Source organism: Taurulus bubalis (genome assembly GCF_910589615.1).
Source record: "Taurulus bubalis genome assembly, chromosome: 5".
NCBI lineage: Eukaryota > Metazoa > Chordata > Actinopteri > Perciformes > Cottidae > Taurulus > Taurulus bubalis.
Window position 1 is genome coordinate 17,009,989 of NC_136593.1, and position 23,718 is coordinate 17,033,706.

General features: G+C 40.3%; 1 protein-coding gene across 1 annotated transcript; it reads left to right on the forward strand.

The window, feature by feature from the left end:
- Positions 1-2,029: 2,029 nt before the first annotated feature.
- Positions 2,030-20,500, forward strand: LOC306736990 (growth/differentiation factor 11-like; the record flags this gene model as incomplete). Its single annotated transcript, XM_079218694.1, has 3 exons — positions 2,030-2,444; positions 16,094-16,467; positions 20,120-20,500. 3 exons carry the CDS (start codon positions 2,030-2,032, stop codon positions 20,498-20,500), a joined length of 1,170 nt encoding a protein of 389 aa, XP_079074820.1.
- Between the last annotated feature and the right edge of the window lie 3,218 nt (positions 20,501-23,718).

A 23,718-nucleotide genomic window follows, 5' to 3' on the forward strand; every position in this document is an offset into this window, starting at 1 on the left:
TTTATGTTTCTGGCTCAAGCTTAATATTTATTATACATACATTAAAGTAAAACTATCTACAAATTGTACTAAATGTACTACACTGCTGAAGGGGTAATGTTTAGGTTTGGTGAATTGCATTGCGTGGAGGTTGTTACTCTAAACTCTCTTGTGTTGTGAAATTATACATTTATTATTCACATTCCATCTGCATTCATGATGATACAGACAGTGAACTTGTGTGTTATATTATCCCTTGAAGACTCACTATATGGTGTTCATCTATTTCATTTATAAAACTCTGTCACTAAAACTATGTTGATTTATGTTTTTTGTTTCAGGTCAGCAGTGAAGTGATATTTAATTGTGAATTGATTTCTTCCATCTAAGTGGACAGAAGGGATTGTGAGCAAACAGGAGCAAACGTGTCCCCAGATAATAATGTCTGCAAGCTCCACCTTAACAACATGACAACAGGCAACGCGTGATCCTCACTAATTTCTAGTTATATCGGTATTTGATCTATACAGATTTAATAACGCTAAATGATGACCTTAGTGCCCTGTTTCACAATAAAGTACCACAATCTGACTGCAACAAATAATGAAAAAGGCAGCACATGGTACTAATAACTAACATGAACGATTCTGCAACTGTGTTTCCCTCCAGCAGAGGGCACTAGTAGGTCAGTGAGGGTTTACTGAGTGTACGCGAGTCATTGCTCCGTGAAGTACAATTTGTACATAAAGAAATCAGTTCCAGAAATATCCCAGTTTTCATTATAACTAGTCATGAATCCAGCATCTCTCAGTGGTTTGAAGTCGGGCAATATTTTGTTCAGGTCCTATGTCTTGGCATACTGTGGGTTTACAGATCAAATGTGACACAGCATACTTTATATTCTACAACCTATAATTTCTCAGGAAACAATTAAAAATGTGATATTTTCACAAGGCTTATACCATTCACTAATCAGTGCAAATGTAATGTCAATAGCCTTATAAGCTTATTAAACCGTCTTTATACGAGCAGACCTGCAGCTGCATGACTTAAATTAATTAAACGAACATCTTGTATTATTAGCATGAGATGCAGCCTTTTTAAAACCAGGTTTGTACAATTTAGAGCCCTTGATTTAAAATGAAAAGGCCAGTTATTGCTTTCCTGATTTACAGACACGTTGACGTTGCATTTAGAGAGCGGACAATCTCGTGCAACTTCTAAATAATACGCATCTAACCATCTGCTAGGTCTTCATGAAGATTCCTCATTAGTGGGTTTCTTGTTCAAATGCATCGTAAATGTTTAGCATGTGATGTATAGTGGATGTGATGGATTCGGTTTGAGTCCTTGCAGCTTATTTTCAATTTACACCATAATAAACCATTTGTAACAACAGGCGCAATGAGCCGTATTATGTCATCATCATAATAACCTAATTGGGCAATATCTCTAATGTGAGACATTGTTTGTGCACTGTAAAACATTTATACTCTCATAACAGTGAGTGCGCCCTCCCTTCGCTCTGTCCCTCTTGACTTGGTGACAGACCTAAAAGCCTTTTGTTGCAATCTTAGCCAATGGAGACGGATTACGACACCGGGCAGCTGAGATATATAAAGAGCCCCTTTTTGACCGCACTTGCACATTTTTCAGTGACACTTCTGAACATTTACACACCTCCTTGGACTAAATTGTACAGAAGACCCCCAAACAGCCATTACACTACACGTGAGCAGGCTATGCATTCATCAGACACGTAATTTGTTCACTTTCAATCCAAACAGCCTGTACCGAGACACACTGGAACGTACTCTTTTTTTTTTTTTTTTTTGGGGGAAAATTGATTGCAAAGTCTCCTGCTGCCAAAAACAGCAACTTTGGGGTTATCGTATTGGATTAGATGCATGTCACTGATTCCCTGCCTCTTGTAGGGTAAGGAAAGGAGAAGCGCACATCCGAGAGAGGGGATATAACGGGATATAGCGAGTGAACAGACAAGAAACAGAAAGAAAAAAAAAGTTGCATTGCCTGGTGTCCACGCATCGTCATGCCGAGGTACAACTTCCTACTGTGCTTAATGGTGCTCATCTCCCTAGGACAGTCGGGGAGCGATGAGCCCAATGTGCTGCTGACTTCTGCCAGCGAGACACCCACGGATGCCGGGCTGTCCCTGCTGGACGAGGACGCGGGTTCCCACGAGTGCTCCGCCTGTGTTTGGAGGGAGCAGAGCAAAGTGCTGAGACTGGAGACCATCAAGTCCCAGATCCTGAGCAAGCTGCGTCTGAAGCATGCGCCCAACATCAGCCGGGAGGTGGTCAATCAGCTGCTGCCCAAGGCGCCTCCGCTCCAGCAGCTGCTGGACCATCACGACTTCCAGGGAGACGCTTCGTCCCAGAATGAGTTTATGGAGGAGGATGAGTACCACGCCACCACGGAGTCCGTGATCACCATGGCCTCTGAGCGTGAGTAATAGTTTACAAACCAACACTATTCTCTCCGAATGCGTCATGCGCGTAATTGCGGAGGTTCAAGTGACTCAGGCCTGCTCCGTGGACATGTGCACAGTGACCTAACCTATTTTTTTTAGTATGAGGGTCCACTCTGTGTGTCTGAAGCGGACTGATAATATTATAGAAATGGTTCAGCTGATGGCCACCGCTGTCAAAATAGGGATTACGCGTGAAGCTGATAAATCAATAATCAGCAGCATAAAGAGCGTCGTCACTGAAACAGACAGCTCCAATATGGCCTGATGAACTTTTGTTTTCATGGTGATGATGATGATGGTGATGATGATGATGGTGATGATGATGATGATGGAGGGCTAATCCCTGTTGGAGCAGTATAGTCTAGTATTCAGCTCCTCAATCCACCTGCTGTCATGTTTAAACTTTTCCTCTTTATGATGCTTTTAGTGTGTTTGACGGGGAGTAAACGCATGACGGACCCGAGTGAACGTCAAGTGCATTACGAATGATAAGGCAGTATTTGGCCGGCAGTTGCATCTCTTCATACTTTTATGTCTTCTTTTGCATAAAGGCCTTAAATTCTGGAGTTATGATCACGTCGTGAGGCTCCCTGATTATTGCACCTCTAACAATTTGCTCGCCCGTTTATAATTTCCCATAAATCCAGAAATAAACCGCAGGCAGGCCCCTTGGAGACATTTTATAAAATTACTGTTGAACCCTGGCAGCTGTGCTCTATCGGTCTTTTATAGGAGGCTCTACCGGTCTCCCTGCTGTTCATCGCAGTGAGAAAAAGTGTGTCCAAAAAGCTGCTATTGTTCCCCTCATGCAGCGGCCCCCCTCGGCCGCACTTGCCTTTTAAATGCGAAGTTTATGGGCGCAGCTCGTTTTTTTTTTCACCACGGGTACACAAAGACAGAGAATCACTTAAGGTCGAGGGGAGTGTGTGACCTTTTCCTGGCGAATCGTGGGGTTCAACAACATTTACACACGTAATATATTCTGCATAAGGCGGATAGAACACACTCCAAATAATCAGGTTTTTTCACGAGTGAACAAAGATACGCCTATATGTGCAAGAGACTTTGGCCTCATGTGTTGTCTGAGACTATTAATACCTCATTATAATATCTATCTATCTATCTATCTATCTATCTATCTATCTATCTATCTATATATCTATCTATCTATCTATCTATCTATCTATCTATATATCTATCTATCTATCTAGTTGGCATAGTGGTATATATTTTAATTTATTATCTGTGATTACTGCAAATCAACCTTCACTTAACTGCAGGCTCAAATGAATCTGAATTTGATCTCTGCCTTTCCTATCACCACAATTTTAGCTGTTATTTTTTTTAAACTGCCACTTACAAAAATCTAAAAGGAAAAGCGCACAGCTGATGTCTTACATCTTACAGGTGAATTGAAGGAGGCAGCATAAAACATTTGATTTGTCATTTGTTAACAATTGTACTTTATGGGCCACACAAAATAATCTATCTATCTATCAATTTATCTATCTATCTGTCTGTCTGTCTGTCTGTCTGTCTGTCTATCTATCTATCTATCTATCTATCTATCTATCTATCTATCTATCTATCTATCTATCTATCTATCTATCCCCCTCTGTTTCCATCAATTCCATCAATATCACTTGCTCACTCACACAGGATGTATGCATTCATGCTGACAATTAATATCTTCTATAATAACTTGCTGTTATCTCAGATCAATTCTACAATAATTATCATTTTCTCTCCACCTCTAAAAACAGACGAGATGAAACTCTGCATGCTTAACACTCATCTGCACAATACAAGTTAAATCAACAATATCCTCAAAGGGCATTTTTGACCCTTTGCTTCCCAACCTCTGCACGGACTCACTCACACACAACACACAAAGTGATTTGACACCTTCTCGAGCCAGAAAAGGGCATTATGCCTGACGCTGGCTAATTGCATATTTCTAACGGCCTCATGCCGGCCAGAGGAGCTAATGACTGACATTACAGCTGTATCTGTCATGTTACAGCACCTACTGTTCTGCTATGTTTGCCTCATCTCTTTACGTCAGCTGCAGTTTTTATCATCTGCTCCTTCTCTCCCTCTCTCTCTCTCTCTCTCTCTCTCTCTCTCTCTCTCTCTCTCTCTCTCTCTCTCTCTCTCACACCCCTCACCCCTCCCTTCACCCCCCCACCCCCACCTTCCTCCATGTTACCCCCCTCTCTCCTTCCTCTTCTTTTTCTACGGTACTCATGGAAGAGTTAAGAGAATGAGTGCATCTCTTTTTTTGCCTGTGGCGCCTTAGTGATCTCACAGGATTAAAAGTGCCTTTTCTGTCTCTCTGATAGAAGGAGGACTTCAAACACTATTCCCTGCGCACCTCGAACCCAATCACCCTTTCACGGTCGTGCACACTGCCTTTGATGGGCCATGTGGGTTCACACAGTACATACTGAACTGGACCTGTGCCAGAGTTGCTTCTTAGTATTCACTCAAGGTACGTGGGTGCCGCAGTGGGGGTTGAGAGGGTCCATGCTTCCTGGTCTCTAATTACTATGAAATTTCATGGAAAAGTACAGCTATTTATATCGTAGTGCGGCACTAAAACATCTCTCTCCATGTAGTGTGTTGTGTAGGTAACCGCTCCGCTCACTCTTCATGCATTAAAAATGAGTCAGTTCGGAGCAGTTTATCAGGGTAATTTTCTTGCGCAACATTATGAACGAGTGTCGATTTTTTTTTTATTAACAAATCTATTTGCATTAATATATCAGCTGTTTCTATATGTTGATTTATGTGGGTAATCATGCGTGCGTATAGTGTGTATTTTGGAACTCCATTTTGCCTGAGGTGGGGTGAGGGTTTGACCCCACTAGTCTACCATTTGTCACCTGTCCAGGACATTTAGAGCAGGCCTTTCCTCTCCCATCAGTGGCCCGTTGCTCCTGTCTCTGTGTGCATGCTCTGATGCTGGTGAACGGCACACTGTTCCAATAAATACTCCAGCAACATTGAATACTAACAAACAGTCCTGCCAGAGCACATCGGGAAAACAATTTAAAGAGAAGAGGCACCTTTGTCTGTTGCGTTTAGGTTGTTTGTGAAAAGCCTAAAATGCATCATCTTTGCCGTTGAGAAAGCTTAATTTCTGTTCTGTGACATTGCATATTTTTTACATTGTCCAGTCAGAGAGAATCAAGCAGAGAGCAGCACTTACTTACCCTCCCTCTGAGCCTTTATTCCATGTTTACATTTTTCATCGCAGTGTGTCCAAAACAGGAAATCAGTGACTATCTGCAAGGAAAAATGTTGCCTTTTAAAGGCATGACAACTGAGATTTAGACATAAAGAACTACACATTTAAAACATTTCTTAAGACCATTCAGCTATTCTTGAAACTTCTAACTTTGTAAAACTATTTCATCTTGTCCATCATGCTTGTGTGTAGGCTAACATTAGGAAGTGCGAAACTGATAGTATTATGTATTCCTCTTTAAATGAGGCCCATTTAGTTCAAGCACAGGCTTACACAACTGTTGAGTCGAAAAATGAACATCTACACACATGTAAAGGTACGAATGTACACATTTCCACATGTGCACACTTGTGTAGACACATGAGGATGCTCTCGGGCACACACACACTCACACAGTCACACACACACTCCAGAGAAAAGTTCTCCTATTGACAAAAAGGGTCACAGAGTTCACAGCTATGTGATATATTGGAAGAGGAGACTATTAACCTCATCGGGTCTCTTTCTTTGGCAGCAAAGACGAACCGGTAGTAACTTGAACACTTATCCCCCATCACACACACACACACACACACACACACACACACACACACACACACACACACACACACACACACACACACACACACACACACACACACACACACTCATCCACTAACCACTCCCACAAAAAAACAAGTCTTTTATAGTGTTGACCCTATAAAAGGGTCATTTCCTGAAGGTGCAGGAACCATAAAAATTAAGAGGGAGAGCGCTAAAAGGACAGAGCAGCAGAAGTCGGACTGTCTCCAACTCACTGGCCAGTGTTTGATGGAAGTTGATGACTATGTGAGGTTTTTATAGATTTATTTATTCCATGGAGGTCTCAGTTTGACGATGACACCTGTTCTCCCTGTGTAGTTGCTGGCATCAGTTGAGGGAAAGATAAACTTTGGTGTTGAATTGTTTGGACACTGGGGGGCACAACCAGTTTGTTTAAAAAGAAGTAAAACTTAAGAAAGAAAGGTCTGTAGAAATTGCACAACGTACTGTCAACTTTATGGCTAATAAAATTTCAAAGGGACCAAAGTCTATTAATACAGGGACAAAATTTCCCCAGGACCTCAGGAATCTCACTCCTTTCACCCTCCGTCCCCTATTCCCACGCTCCCGTGTACCAGTCCGTGCAGCCGGTCTTTGCTCTTGGCATTTGGGAATATGTTGCTTAGGAATTAATGCATGCTTTACCAAAAATACTACACTGAGAAGTTGAGAGAACGGATGTAAGACTGCATTCATGTCAGTTTGGAGACATGGCTGTGCAAGAATAGTTTTGGCCTCCTTGTTAAAGACAATCTTTTTACTGCTTGTGAGCACTGGTGAGCTCCGCGTTGGTCCTTTTAAAGAATTTCAAAGACAGTGATCGAGTTAGGTGCACCGCGGGTATAGGGGGTGGGGGTAGTCCATAGGGAGCAACAAGCAGCCCAGTCCTATCCTAAAGGGACAGAATTTTTTTTTTATAGGGTTTTATAGGTACAATTAAAAAGACCTGAAACAGATGTTACGTTTCACTAATAAAGGAAATAATTACTTCACACCAGTAATTAAGCTCTGTGTAGGGACATGAGTGAGGAGGAGGAAAAGGAGGGGAGTGAAAAGATAAAATGGAGATCATTGAGGGGATTATTGTTGATGGATGCGTTCAGGCTCTGTGTGGTCGTGTGCAAGGAGCTTCTGAGGATCAGTTTATGGAAGAGTCCATTAAATATATGAGGCGTTTAAGCAAAGGAAATGCTGCATGGGCATAATGCTTGATCCCACGAGGGAGCCACTGTGTTGGATAGAAGCACAATTAACAGAGGATTACCTCATCATTATCAACATGAAAATTTAATTAGCCTCTTTTCTGGAGAGCAGCTTCTCGCTGTATTTATCACCTGTGGTTGTATTTCTTCCTTCCATACCCACATCACCCTAGGAAGTTCATTAGGGAAAATGCACAGTCGAAGTGATTTCTTTAGGGACAAGTTTGATTTATATAATGTACAACCCGGCTCATAAAGGGAACAATATGTTCACGTTGCTTAGAAAATAACAGCGTCGGAGTAAATGCTTCCTAGAGGGGAGGGTTGGTCACAATAAACAAAACGTTGTCTTTTGAGAAAACGTGGCCAAGACGCTGACAGATTTGGGTGACTGAGTACGCTAAAACAGAAATACTTCCAGGGAGAAATATGTCAAATGTTTTGACCGTTTAAAATGATGAAACTAATCAGTGGTCAACATGGGAATATTAGATTAAAGGATACATTTTGGAAAATAAATTCTGACCTGTTGGTGACCAAGGGGTCTGGAAAGTTATGTCAATGCAGAAGTGCCTTAAACCTTTATTCTTTCTAATAGCCAGCAGGGAGTGGCTCCTCTGGTTGCAAAAATAAGTCTGATTGCATAGAGGATCCTACTTCTCCCTTGATTTATTACCTCAGTAAACATTGTAAGTGACTTTATGGTTTCAATCACTAGTTTCTCATCTTCTTTAATGCAGCATGATGTTCATTTAGTAAAGTAGGCTCCATTGAGTGTAAAATAGATGATAAAGCAGGGTATGCTTTAGGGAGTGGCTGGCTACCTAGTTATTGACAGGTCGCTACCACGGTGTTGTCGGGTTTAGGAGTTGTCCTTCGTCATCTTTTTTAGCCCCACTGTACTTCGCTCCACCCCTTTTATGTCACTACTAGTTCCAAAACACAAGATGGTGAAGGCCAAAAGCCAAGATAACGACAATGCCGAATTTCTAACTTCGTCATGATGACTACGTTCACCTATAGTCTATGGCTGGTCGCTCAGTTTGAGAGAACTCTCAGCTTGAGAGGCAATAAATGCATCAACACTAATCAGTCCGCCTCGTGCCATGGTGCGTGCAGGGTTTTTGTGCTGGATTATATTAATTGTTGTGCAAGAGAGCAGGCTAGAAGTTCATAGAGGTGTATTTTAACCACAGTTCACACAAGAAGACATTAAACAAGAAACAAAACAACATGAACAAGACCAATTGAATTAGAACAATTAAAAACACAGACAAATAGAGATAAATACGGGGGATGTTCTTAAGATGATGAGCAAACTAGTTTGAACCTGCTTCTACAGGTGAACTTCATTGTCTTAAATATTCTGGAAGTTTGTTCCAGCTCCATGGAGCATACACATGAAATGGTGCTTCTCCATGTTTAGTTTGGTGTTTATCAGACTGCTACCAGATAGCCATATGGTGTTTCAAAAGAGAAAATACAACATTTTGTCTGTATCTGCATTATCTAATCATTGATTTTTTTAAATACACTGGTTTCTGAGTCTGAGGTAGCATTGTCACTGGGTGAGAGTGATACATGTGGGCGTCATCTGCATAATTAGAATCGTTATTATTTTTTATTATTTCCCTGTACAGTTTTAAAAGCCATATACAATGTCTAGAACATGTTAGCTCATTTCCCAGCAGTAGTGCCTCAAGTCTGGTTGTTCCTCATTACAGCAAACACAATTTGTCACATTTGGGAAGCAGTGAAGAATCATGCTATTGTCAATAAATGAACTCAGATCAACCTGCTGGTCCTCTGCAATGAAGAAATCACGTGTTACCACAAACGAATGATCTCGGACATAAGATACACAACATTCAAGATTGTACATGTTTTTGGGGGAAGAATATAGATTTCAGTAGTCAATAGTGAATTAAATACATGGTTAAGGGGATAGTACAATAACAACAATGTTACACTTCACTTATCAACAGGATATCATATGGTTTCTCATATTAGTGCTGAAAATGTGTATTGTGCAATTTATTGTTGTAGCAGCTCAGAAAGTAAGTAGAAAGTAAGAAAGTAGTAAAAGACTCATAGCTGTTGAAGGCCGACCAGGTTTCTGTCACACAGTTTTGCAGATTTCCTTTTGTGACATTGGTTTACAGAAAAGCCACTAGATTACTGCCCTTGCAGTGCAAGTTAATAACAGATGTACATTTTGTCTTTGGGTTATTTAAATGTAATCAACAGATGTATCATGTCCTACAGTGAAATAATTCGGCTGACGTTTAAAGAAATATAAATCACCAGTGACATATGGTCAGCCTGCAAATCAAGAGATGATCTGTTAAGTCTGTATGAGTTGGACGTTTCTCTAAATAGTGCTAGCTGACATTCTAAGCACCTCTCAAGTGTTTATTCTCTTCCTTCCGTTTTCCATCAGTCACCTCTGAGCTACGTCCCTGCTGAAGCCTTCGCCTCGGGGCTTCAGCCAATTCTGAAACGATGATCTCTCAAGAGGGTCACTGCCAAACCGAATGCCATACGCACTAAACTATCACACTGTTCAGTTGCAACGCATGTCAGAGAGAGAAATACGTTTCCAACAACAACATTTTAGTTTGCTGTATGTTTTGACTGTGCGGACGATGCCTGTCAACTTGGTGAGGATTAATCTGAGCCAAAGATAATTTCCTCTTCAGTGCTTCATAATAACCAAATCACAACTGCTGCTTCTGCTTGGTATGAGTTAACACACCTCTGCTCAGCTTCCAGATAGCAACAGCTAAATAGTTTTAGTTTTAGCCCAGTTGTGTTAGTTTAAATACTTTCTCTGTACTTGTACAGGCCTGATATTGATTGGACCACAATGATTAGTGGCTAAAATGCAATTCAAGTGTGCATGATAATCTTGAAATATAATAACTGTTCAGTGTTGTCTGAGATTGTCATATGGCAGAGGTGTTTCCTTTAAATACAATACAAAACTACCCATTGAATTTACATGTGTATGTTAGTATTCGTTCATCCATCCAAAGCAGCAGCACAAACAAACTGAGCGTGCTAATCAATCAAAATCACCTTTCTGGCTTGTCCTGTTTAAATATCTGCTTTTATGTATAAAATGTAAAAAAAAAAAAAAAAAAAAGTAAAAAACTATGTAAAAATGTAATAAAAGTTTGGATTTAACTTTTTTTAAATGGAGCAGAACGTTGTCCTCTGACGTTAACGTCTTGCATGTATGTGTGGATGCACATAAACACAAGCGGTGAGAGCCCAGCATGCTTCCTGCTGTCCAGCTGTCCACCTAATTGCAGTTCACTGCACGCTCGCTCTTTTCATCATCCGTCCATGTCCTGCTGGAGCTGTCCCACAGACATTTCCCTCGTAATAGAAACACATATAACCCCAACACTAAAGACAATGAGCCTGTTTGCTGAAGACAGTCAGTTTGGAGCTTGTGTATGTCGTGTGTTTATGTGTAGTTGCATGTTTCCATGTGTGTGTTCACTGAGCTAGAACAGGGAGCTTTAGGAGGTGTCTTTTGTTGCTCCTGGGGGGCTACTGTGCTCCGTCCTAATAGGAGTCTTGTGCCTGCCGTTGTCCCAAGGGAGGGCTTCTGAATGAGGGGGTCTAACTTCACACACACACACACCCCCCTCATCTCCATCCCCAGCTCGAGCCAGGCCTCCCCCACCACCCTCTCCCGTCCCTTGGGACTGGCCGAGAGACAAAGAGGGAGTGGGGCTGGGGTGGGGTGGGATGTTTGAGGGGGTGCACTGTGGCCCCTGTCTTATTAGAAGGGTCGTGAACGTGTCACGATGATTAATATGCCGAGGTGCGTGGGGATACCCTAGAGTCACATTTATTCAAGATGAGGGCTCCCAAACACACACTCACCACAAAATGGCACATTTGCATTTCCCATTAAGAAAAGAAAATATAGATATATATATGCAAATGTAACTCTTATCTTGGTTTATACCATTTTGCATTATCCATTTGGATTTTAACAATAGATGGCATTTCTCTCGTTGCCTCATTTTTGCACATGTACAAAACGTGACGGCCTTTCAAGTTTGGATAAAAAAGTGAACTCTAAGGAAAATATGAGCTGTATCTGTGTAGCTCATTTTAAGATTCATAAATAGTTTGGGATAAAATATAGATCATTCATAAAATCCTGTTCCCATTCACTGTTGCTGCCTGACATTTGACAAAGAGCCTTGAATCATTTTGATATAAAGATATGAAACAGCTCCTAGTTTTCCTCTCTTAAATACATGTATTGTACTTTCTAATGTATTATTTCATGTTATGATCATTTGGTGGGGGTCTTGTAACTGCAGTAAGTATTATAAGGTTGCTCTTTGTGAAATCTTTGTGAACTCTGCCTAATCTTTTTCCAATAAGTCTTCTAAATGGGAATAAAAAAATGGTAAATGGTAAATGTCCATTTACCATTTTTGCCATACTGCCAGCATGAATGCAGCCTCACTGGTAACATGTGTTAACTATTCATTATATAACTGCACCTTAACCTTCCCTCTCCATCTGTTTTCAACTGTTTAACTGGCTCAACATTACTGCATTTGATTATTAAGAACACTTAGCTTTGAAACAGGCCTTAGCTAAATGCATATTAAAATGAACAGATGGCACGGTGAATAAACTCTTATATACATATGTCTCCCCCTAATATACACGTATATTAGGCTCTTGGCTAACTATGGGACACAGGTACCCAGGGAGTCCACCAGATGTTTGATAGGCTCACCTGCAGGGCTGCTGCGTGCTGGCAGTAAAATTCATGCGCTGCATATGCTGCAATTATACCACAGGGAAATAAGCTGCTATAATAATGAAGTAGGCTGGGAACACGAGGAGGAAAAGCAAACAAGCCTGTTTTCTTTGGAAAAACACAGCCTCTGTCCATACTTAACTTGTTCTTTACTTTTTAATTAAAATAAGTGTTATTTCTGTATAAGGACTAATTTCTATCTGCATCTATAGTTTGCCCGAGGAAAGAGGTGTCGTTGCACCAGTAGGTGGTGCTGAATGCAAAATCTGATCCTATCATGTCCTTACTGCAGGGTGGAAATCAGAGTGTTGAAAAACTGAAGTATAACTAAACAAATTGTTCAGGAAATTAAGCCATAAAAACAGTCCTGCAGTTTCAGTAAAATTACGAGCTCTTTTAGCAATAATGTGTTTTCGCAGCAGGAGCAACGTTAGTTCAGGTAGAGGAATTAAATGTCTTTACAAGCTAGCTTTGCTGGTTTTGCACAAGTGGAACGCTCTGCCAAGACATGGGGCGCAATTAAGCTGCAGGCATTCATCCTCCGTGGTTTGCCTCTTACTTGTGCACTTACAGGATCTATAAAGGCACAAATTGATTTCACCGATCAATGCAGTCATTGTTTCACATGATGTAGCTCACATGTTGTGCATGTGTGTTTAATAACGGGGGTCCTTACTGGATCACAGTATATGGGCCCTGCTTCTCAGATTACTCCTCCTCAAGAAATGGTCTCTGCTCAAGAAGCTGAACCATTTCAGCTATGCTGTGTTTGGGGGTTTGTTTCTTTGTTTTCTTCCTAGAATTCAACAAAAGCGATACAAACTGTTTGCAAAGGAAGAGCTGGTGTGTGTCGGTCCCCATCTGCAGCGATTAAAAACAACAATAAGTAGTAATCAAGTAAACCCCAAGCAAAATGCAGAATCATTCATTCCCAGTTTTGTGCTGATGAGCAAACACAACACCACCCACGTTAATTGCTGTGACCCCAGCAACCCACCAAAAGGAACATTGACATATTGTTTGTTCAGCGTGAGACACTGTATAATTTACACTCGCTAATGACTGGAAATACAGGCTGAAGGACCACGTCTGTCCCTGGTTTGGCCCTTATTCAATATTCGCCCTGGACTGTTCTAGTCCATCTGTACCTCAGTGAATTCATATCCCTCAATGCATGCCCATAATTCAATTACAACACTTGTTTAGTGTAAAAAGAAGAAAACAGCCTGGTGCAGTGTTCTTCCTCGCCAATTGGGGTTTGATAAACAAATTCATGATTGGCTGGAGAATCTCCTCCCTAATCAAAACAAAAACAAACCGGGGCTATTTCAGTGCTGCTGTGTCTTTTAGATTTTAGATGAATCTTTGTTAAAAAAAACGCGTGTTGTGAAGAAAGACATATTACCATTGCCATGGGGTCGACCTTGACCTTCAAACTCAATCTGGCTATTAGGACTGCCCCTCCCCAGCACCCCTGAGATGTAAAGAGGCTGACGGTTTTGACCTCTGATCCCATTTCTTAACTAGGCTGAGGTGCCAAATAACCTTTTGACCCAGGAAGCATTTTGCAGGTTGCCTGAGCAACCTCAGATTTAGCAATGATTGACAGTTCCAAACAGTTTTTTTTATCCACTTTTTTTTCTAAAGAGGAAGAACAACGCTTCATGCAAGCTAAATGACAAAAAAAACCAACAGTTTATTTGCAAAATCTAGAGTTGTAATGTGTCAAATACGCTCAGAGAAAACGGGCAGATTAGATATTCTATTGTATTCAGTTGGCACATTATTATGCCAGATAGATGCAGAATAAATTTCCCTTCATAAATGGACGTTTTACATGGAAATGAATGTATGAATACAATGGATGGATGTCATTATATCAGATGGAAGGTCTATGTAAATGAACCATGAGCAGATTTGATGTGGTGCAAATCACAGAAACACCAGAGCCGAGGATCATGACAGGAATAAATCTATCCTATTTAAGGAGTTGGCTTGTGTTCTTTGACATAACCCTTAATCCACACCCCAAAATATATTTTCAGGAAGGGTGAGCCACTAAAAAACTTGAGATGTTTTAATTTTGCTATTTGTAATAAAGGGGTAAACCATTTCATTACGATTGACCCAGGGGAATCTAAGGTTACCATCTGGCCACTGGCCACCATTACTGATCCTTGTTTTAATATGCAAATAGATCAACCTTGATGTAGTTACAAATGTAACCTGATTGAATGGACCAAACAACAGGACCATGTGCACATGTGATAACAGACAGCCTTCATGCAGATGTAACTAAAATGAGCAGTTGGGCAGAGAATGGCAGTTTGTTTACCAAAATAAGCAGCGTTCACATTCAGTTATGAAACCCCGGGCCTACAGATTGTGACCGATCATCTTCTCTGGGCTATGATGGTGCTTGTTTTTCTGTAAATTACTTGGAATTAATCTTCAAGTTTTTTAAATCCTAATTAAGATTCATGACAGAGAAAAAAACAACCAATATCATACCATATGTTGACAACAGCAGTGTATTACTGAGCTGGAATTACACAAGAAACTTGTTATCACTTCTCAGTGGCGTGCAGATCTGTGGCTTTAAGGTCAGTGTGCAAAATACAGCCACAACTTTCTTGTCAAGGAATCACAACACTTTTAACTACACTTTTTAGAATGTCTACTTTATTACAAAATACAACGTTTGTCTCTTTGTGAGTTGCACATGAATTACACAGGCTCAGGTTGTGTTATTGAAGAAATAGTTTTAAAGATTAAAGCACAACATAAACACAACATAATTGGATGTTAAAGTGTCCTAACTTGCATAATTTGACCTGCCACTGTCTCTAGTTTCCTGCAGAATATAGTATTTGTTCGCATCATAGAGGAAAAAGTTTGCACTTCAATAATACAACCTTCCTATTTGTTGTGTGAATTTTTGGAAGCTGTGCCAAAAGTATGAGCTACTGGATCGTTCCTCATAAAACTGCTGAGAGATGTTGTGGATTAGTTGTGTCTCTTTGGGTGTAAACTCTCTTTTATCTTCTTCAAGTCCTTGCTTGGCTCTATCAGATAGGATCCACTTCAGTTATGCGGCTGCGTATGATTGTAGTTATTAACAATACATGAATGAAGAGAGTCATTGGTTGTTCCTTTCGTGAATTACTGAGCACGGATATAGCTATCTCTGTTTTAGCTTGAAAATATATTTCAGAACCCCTCAGTCAGGACCAGTGTTGTTGTATTCTTCGTGCCATGTATTATGGATTGGGAACATACACTGAGTTGATAAGGGATTATGCATTTGTTCTTCCACATGCAGTGTTTCTAAAAAGAATATATATATATATATATATATATATATATATATATATATATATATATATATATATATATGTGTACACACATGAAGTGTTTTGGAGTTAATGTTGCACAAACAGACAGAAAAGAGCACCACCTGCACCTCACCAAAGATCGAGCCAAAAATAAAAACATAAATATTCAGTGAATTAGGTTAATTTTAGCAAACACATTCAGGTGAAGTCCATTTTATGATGAGATGGTTTTTAGAAAACGTTTTTGGGGGCATTTATATGCCTTTATTTAATGTGCGAAAAAAAGAAGATGACATGAAATGAGGGGAGATAAAGATTGGAACTACATGCAACAAAGGTCCCTTGCTGGGATCAGTGTTCAGTGCTATGTGAAGAATCATGATGATTGATCATGTTATTGTACAATAAACTGCATATCCAATACCTTTATTCATGTAACTGTCCTCTTTTCCACAGCGGAGCCCCTGGTGCAGGTGAACGGGAAGCCGAGCTGCTGCTTCTTCAAGTTCAGCCCCAAGCTGATGTTCACCAAGGTGCTGAAGGCCCAGCTGTGGGTGTACCTGCGGCCGCTGCAGCAGACCTCCACCGTCTACCTGCAGATCCTCCGGCTGAAGCCTGTGACGGAGCAGGGAAGCCGCCACATCCGTATCCGCTCCCTGAAGATAGAGCTCAATTCCAGGGTCGGCCACTGGCAAAGTATTGACTTTAAGCACGTGCTGCAGAACTGGTTCAAACAGCCCCACACCAACTGGGGAATTGACATCAACGCCTTTGACGAGAGCGGCAATGACCTGGCAGTTACTTCGCTGCGACCCGGGGAGGAGGGGCTGGTAAGGACCCTCAGACCTGTCCTAGGGCAGGAGGGGAATCACTTTTCCGAAAGCTCACATTTCTGAAAATGTTAATTTATATTTCGATCAAAAGGGACTGTAGCCCCAAATTCTTGCTTGAGAAAAAAAAAATTGATCCGAAGAAGAATGTGGACGTGTATTGATAACTAGACGAGACTAAAATTGACTTAACAAGTATTCATAGAAAAAGCAGGAGGGCATTTATGACATATATGTTAGTTATCAGATTTCATGTTGCCCTACAATATTTGTCTTTCATCCTTTTTGATTTGTCTTGGTTTCAGAGAAGAATTTTAGAAGTTCACAATCGTTGTAACCACTGCTGTGTTTTAGATTTATGAATATTGTTTCCTACCTTCTAGGCAGCCAATGCTTATTTAATTTAAAATCAATTACGATTAGAGACTACAGGCATCATCATAAGCAAGTTTTGAGCATCTGCAAGTTGTATCTCACATGACAGTGAAATTTATGAAAACCAGTTGTTGCACAGAAAGAAGTAAACACATTCTCAGTGGATGAGATATGAGCCTCACAAAAGGGACAGTCCTGCATCATGTAGCATCCATCTGTATTATACTAAAGAATAGCAAATACTATAATGAACCGTTGAAATAAATAGGGATAGGGAATTCAATGTGCACCACATTGACATCAACATCTAAGTGCATGCACAAACGGCTTTAAACAAACCTGCAGCCGACACGTTTTTGTACAACTGCATTTATTCCAACAGCCTAAATGTTAAAGACACACTGTTAAGAGAACCGCTTCCCTATGACGTATGTCACAGGTTTACCTAAAACACACACATGCATTTGTTGTGTTAGTTAAAGCACTGATTGTAAATCTCCACACAGAAAGGAGTGATTTGAAGCCTACAGGATGAAGCAGTAGGTATCTGTTGAAGGCTGCGTTCAAAAACCTCGATTTCCGTAACATGGAGGAACACAGCTTGCGCTCTACTATGTGGAAACATAACATAACTTAAAATGGGGAGTCTATTGAACCGTCATGTATTTGGGACCCTAAATACCACCACCACTCTATTTGTCAGTCATGACCTCTCTATATTTAGTTCATTACAGAGAAAAAAACGCTGTTTTTCTTGATCAGTCTTCACCACTCAGATACTCTTCACGTTTGCTTTTTTTAAATCCTAAAATGAATGCAAATTTACTGTGTAAATTCACCATTTTCCATTGTTGTGGAGGTACAAACTGAAATGTGAATGGATCGCAACCTGATGTCCTCTGAATATTTTGAACTTCCTTAAAATATGTTCACCTCAGGCTGTGAATCATTTAGCCTCCTGTTAAGTGCTTTATGTTTGTTTGTTTAGTTTTTTTATTTGAATGTACTTGATTATAATGTATGGAATGAGTTTGCATGGATGAGTTCAAACTTAAAGCAAAACCATCTGTGAATCATTAATCTAGTCAAAAATCCTAGAGTTGCTGCGACTGACTGTTACATATAACATGTTGAATTTTGTAGATGTAGGCCACTCATCCCAGTTAAGCAACACCAGATATTTACCAAGTGATCATTTGGGTCACATCTTCACAACACATGTCAGAGGTCAGCTCTGGTGTCTTGGCCAATACATATCGGCCCTCTGAGCACACAGCAGTGTTCAATATTATTCTTGAACCCCAAAAAAAGGAAAAGATGAAAAACACAGGCAAGCGTACCAAAATAAAACAATTCAAGCAAAGAAAGAGTCAAACTCTGCTTCTCCCTGATCCTCTGGGTCTTTTTCTCTACAACAAAAGCCCTAAAGGCCAAGCTGACATGGTCTCACCCCAACGGCCTTTCAGCTTATTTCCTCTTTTGAATGCGTCACTAACACTGTGCTCGAGCCCAGCTGGAATCACTGTTGAGAGAAGAAGGCTTTGTAAAACAAACATGATGGAGTAAAATATTTGATCTGCTTGCTTTACCCAAAGGTCAAGGTTATGGTAGCCTGCATATGACCTGCTGGGTCATGGACCAAACCCAGTATACAGAGTCAGCCATCGACGTTAGAAAAGGACAGTTTCTACTCGTAGCACATTGTGCTCCTGCTTTAAAAATGACAAATTCATTGAGATGTTTTCGTGAAAGATCAGATGAGTTGGTATTTTGACCCTTTTTCTTTGTCACTTTTGGCTCCTTTCAAGTTGTACAAGTGTAAAAGTTTTAGTTTGGAGAAAAACTGGTCTTCAGCAACTGTTAGCAATGCTAAGCTAAATAAGAGAATATCTCTTTTTTATTACGTCATAAAAAAAAATGATGTCATAAAAGGTGGTGTTGGTGTACCTTTATAAAAAATTAACTAGACCTGACTGAGGGAATTAAAAATAGACACTCACGATGTAAACCTAGAATGTACAAATTGTTAAAATATCTAGAATTATCTTCAATGGAGGAAATTGTACATATATGAATGTGTGTGTGTGTGTGTGTGTGTGTGTGTGTGTGTGTGTGTGTGTGTGTGTGTGTGCGCCTTGTATCAACAGTTTGTTCTGTATCTTTGAAGCTGTTTTGTTTAATCCACAAACAGGACTGTAAAAATAACACTCTTAGGCTTTATGGAGACTTGCATGCTGTAACTATTTCTTGGCAAATAGCTGCTTGGAGCTGTAACTTCTCAGAGTCTTGTCGTTGTCGTGAGGTTGCTGGGAAACCAGTAGAGACACAGAAGGGCTGGGTGGACAAATTAAGTGTTGTTAGTCAAGAAATAGTAACAGTACCTCCCCTTTAAACCACAACTTGTCATTTACTCTTTAGTTTGTGCACAGATTAAAACAAAAGACACAACATGCTCATTTGTGAGTTTTAGAGGTGTTGGGCGACTGTGGCACAGTGGTGATCAGGGTCATCTTTCAATCAGTGGATTGGTGGTTAGATCCCAGTCCATGTCGATGTGTCTTGGGCAAGGCACTTAACCCCAAATTGCTCCCACAAGCTGTGCCTGCGGTGTGTGAATGGTTAGTTTGAGTCGTGATGGGCAGGTGGCATCTTGCATGGTAGCCCTGTCATCAGAGTATGAATGGATGAATGATGACATGTAGTGTTGAAGCGCTTTGTGTGGTCGTAAGACAAAAGCGCTATACAAGTCCAAGTCCATTTGTCATTAACCATTAAGGGATAGTTCAACATGAAATAATTATATAATGTAAATCCTACTCATATGATGATATCATGTAAATAATCCAGCACCACTTAAAACGATTTTAATAATACAGTTAGGATTACGGATGATCTCTTTTCCTCCCTACACTTGTAATTAAATTGCCAAAAAAGAGACCAAACCCACAATTGATAAAGCAAAAGATGAATTTGACTGTTAGCATTAATATCTTTCTTTTCAAATGTTCTATAGATATCACAATAATATCCTTATCGTAAATTATTTTAGTCACGATAACCGTCAATCTGATATCGTAACAGCCTTAGTGGGCAAGAGGAAAACGTCCTAAAAAAAAAGAGCAAATAAGCGTACGATGTGCTTTTAAGACAAAGTGCCATTATGCAGCGATGTCTTGTACTGTAGAGGTTTTCTTCTTGTCAAATAATTGCACCAGGTTGTTGTTCTCTTATAACCACCTCTTCCTCTCTGTCCTGCCTCTCCTCCCCCTGATTCCAGCAGCCGTTCCTGGAAGTGAAAGTTCTTGAGACGACCAAACGCTCTCGGAGAAACCTCGGCCTGGACTGCGATGAGCACTCCACGGAGTCTCGCTGCTGTCGCTACCCTCTGACTGTGGATTTCGAGGCGTTCGGCTGGGACTGGATCATTGCCCCCAAACGCTACAAAGCCAACTATTGCTCTGGCCAGTGCGAGTACATGTTCATGCAGAAGTACCCGCACACCCACCTGGTGCAGCACGCCAACCCCCGAGGCTCCGCAGGGCCCTGCTGCACCCCGACCAAGATGTCCCCCATTAACATGCTCTACTTCAATGACAAGCAGCAGATCATTCACGGCAAAATCCCCGGGATGGTGGTGGATAGATGTGGCTGCTCTTAGGCTGCAGGGCGGACGCACACTTGTGTACAGCCACCATCGCATCAAACCACCCAAAACCCTTACGGAGCTCTCCCTTGGCACCAGAACCCACTCCTCAGCAGATTTCACTTTTGCTCAGCCACAAAATCATCCCACTGGGTTTCCATTTTTCCAATAATTAAATTGATTCTAACTGTAAAAAAAAAAAGAAGTTATAAATGAAACGTGAATCAAAAAAGGACTGAGTGATGGAAATACAGTACATTATGAATAATTAATGAGGTTGACCTTGTGGAGCAGCTTCAGAAAACGGTAAATGAGACAAAACTATGTTATAAAGTACGTGTTAGTTTTGTGGGTTTTTGAAGTTGGCTTGAAAATGGCATCTTCGTAAAAAGTCCAGGTTAGTGGATTGAGATGACAGGAAATATGAGCATTTACCATAATTTTAAAGCAATTTCAGTTCTACGGTGAGTTTGGGAATATACAGATACGCTTACTTACGGGTGAGATTTGATCCACAAATATGTTTGCACGGGGGCATTATCAGAATTATTTTGTAATCCATCACTTTAACAAAAAGAACTAAATCCATGCTAATGTAAGGAGGGTTTACTATTAGAAATACTCTTTGTATAAATCCAAAATCTTGTTTACAGATGTGCTCTAGAGATGTAAAGTGTTGAGGAGATCCAAAACCAAACCTATACCCTCTATTAATGTATAACACCCCAGTGTGACATTCTTGAGTATCTATGAAACCTTTCACAGGTACTTTGATCTTTTTTTATGTGTAGTCTTGTAAAACTCATAAAGGAACAGGGAGAGAAGAGGTTATACTATTTTCACTCTGTCTTTCAAAGCGGATAAATGAAGCCAGTATAGCTATTTCTGCCATTCTGCAAATGTAGAAAAGACATATTTAGGTTTCACTGCGACACTAAAGTCTAAAACTAAGTACTGTAATGTAGATGCACTCTGAAGTTATTTTGCACCACCTGGCAGAGGAGGAGGAGCCGGATGCTGCAGGATGACAAGTACACCAACACATATCTTTCTTCTACGTCACAAAAGGAAAATACACTTTAACACCCTCAACTTTTGCATCAAATGTTTAAAACAGAGAAGTAAATGCACTGTTTCATAACTTGAAGAGGCCTGGAACTGAGCATGTAATAACAGACAGGAAGCAAAATCCATACCCTGAAATAAAACACACGAGGGTGACGGTAATGCTCAAATGTTCACCCTGCTGTGAATGATTGAGCTGAAAATGGCACAAAACAGGATCACAGTATTACCCGTATACTTACAGCAGTGTTTGCATCCGTGTTCAAAAATACTCTTGAATGTAGAAAGAGCAGTAGCTTCATTACTCACAAAGTTCATTCACTTTTCTCAACACTAGCTTCAGAACAGAAGAACATAAAACTCCTTCAAGTGCAGTGTTGTACTCTTTTATAAATCACAACAGATCACATGACACGTTCAGATCAAGACCATGTTACTTAACAACTGACTTCAGTTTAGAGAATTTATTTGATTGCGTTTTGAAATGCCCCCATCCACCTCAATTTGTCGCCATTATCATACAATATTGTTAGTGCTTGAACACAAAGTAGATTAGTAACGCTTGAAGTCTGTCTTTGTCTCCTGGATGTCAAAGCAAAGATATCCTTTTGTTGTAAACGAAAGCACTATGCTGTTGGATAAAGGAAGAGCCTTCTGACACTATATATAAATGATATATGTATATATATAAAAAAAGGGGTACAAAAACCTTTTTTGGGGCACTCTACCTTACCAACAATAAATTTTGCACTATGGGACGTTCATGGCGTGAGGAGGTAAAGTGTTGTTTGTGTTTTACCAAGCACAAGAGAGCTTGTACAGTATAGGATAAAAATAAAAAAAATAAAAAAATATTCAAGCTTCTGGTGATAAACCACAAACTAGAGAGGTTATCACTTCTTTTTGATACCATCACGCTTTCCTGACTTTGGTCTGAAGCGGGGGCCTGTCCATACACTCACACACTTTTATCCAATCTGGAACCTGGACGTACTGTACCAGCGGCCTGAAAGGCCTCCTTGCCCACTGCGGGTGATAAGTCAAATGTATAATAAGTGTCTGGATCAATGAAAATAGAATGCTTTAACTGGAAATGGCCCGCCCACCAACTTTAATCTGTTACCATGTTAGAGAGACTATGTCCTTTTGACTTAAACAATGTGTCGACTGTCTTGCATCGACGCGTTTTTGCCTTTGTGTGTATTTTAAGTGAAAGCACCCATGTAAGAATGGGAGGAGTATCCAGGGATTGTTAGCCAAAGTAGAGGATGACATGTTGTGTGCTGTAACTTTTGTGATCGCAGGAATATGCTAGAACATTTCAAAGGGAGGAAAAAGCTGGTTCAGGGGCAGTGGTTGGAATTAATTCAACTGGTCAATTGTCTATTTATTAATATTAATTACAATGCATTTCAAAGTATGTCTACCTCACTGTAGCCTCCTAAAAACCTTGCTTTTTTAAATTTGTCATCAATTAATCTGTGCAAACATTTAACCAATAAGACCCCCCAACCCCCGCCCCCCCAAAAATGTAGATGAAAACCACAGGGTCCCCTTGCTCTCAGGTTCAGGTTGAGTTATGAGTGACTGATGGTAGCGGCTCTGGTAATGTGTGGTCAAAAGAAATAATTAGCTGTGCCCACATCTATGGCTTGGTGAGAAGTCGCATTTTGAATTTTAGTGTTTGTATACTGGTATGTGTGAGAGTGTTTTCATATAAATATATGAGAGTAAGAAATCTCTATGTAAATACCTACCCAAATGTTGACATTTATGATGTTTTGGACAGGTTCGCCGCTTCCAATGTTTTTCTCACTTTCCCACTTCATTCCTCCATTCTTTGTGTAGTTAAAAAAAAATCACCCCAACTTTGTAGTTTAATGGTTGTGCATATGAATAACTGTTCAATTGTTATTTTTGCCTTTTGTTGTTTATTTACTGTCATTTTTCTTTTGTACAATAAATCATTTATTTAGCTTATGGGATTTGTTGTTTATTTCTGAACGCTCTGATGATCCCACTGTTCACTACCTGCTCCGCATCAAACAGCCAACACACACATTTAGCAGCTAGCTGGTGAACACAGTTGGTAGAGACCAAAAACAGAGCTAAAAGAGGGTGAATATTGGACTTGCATTCATCAGGGGTCCGGAAACACACCTTCAAAT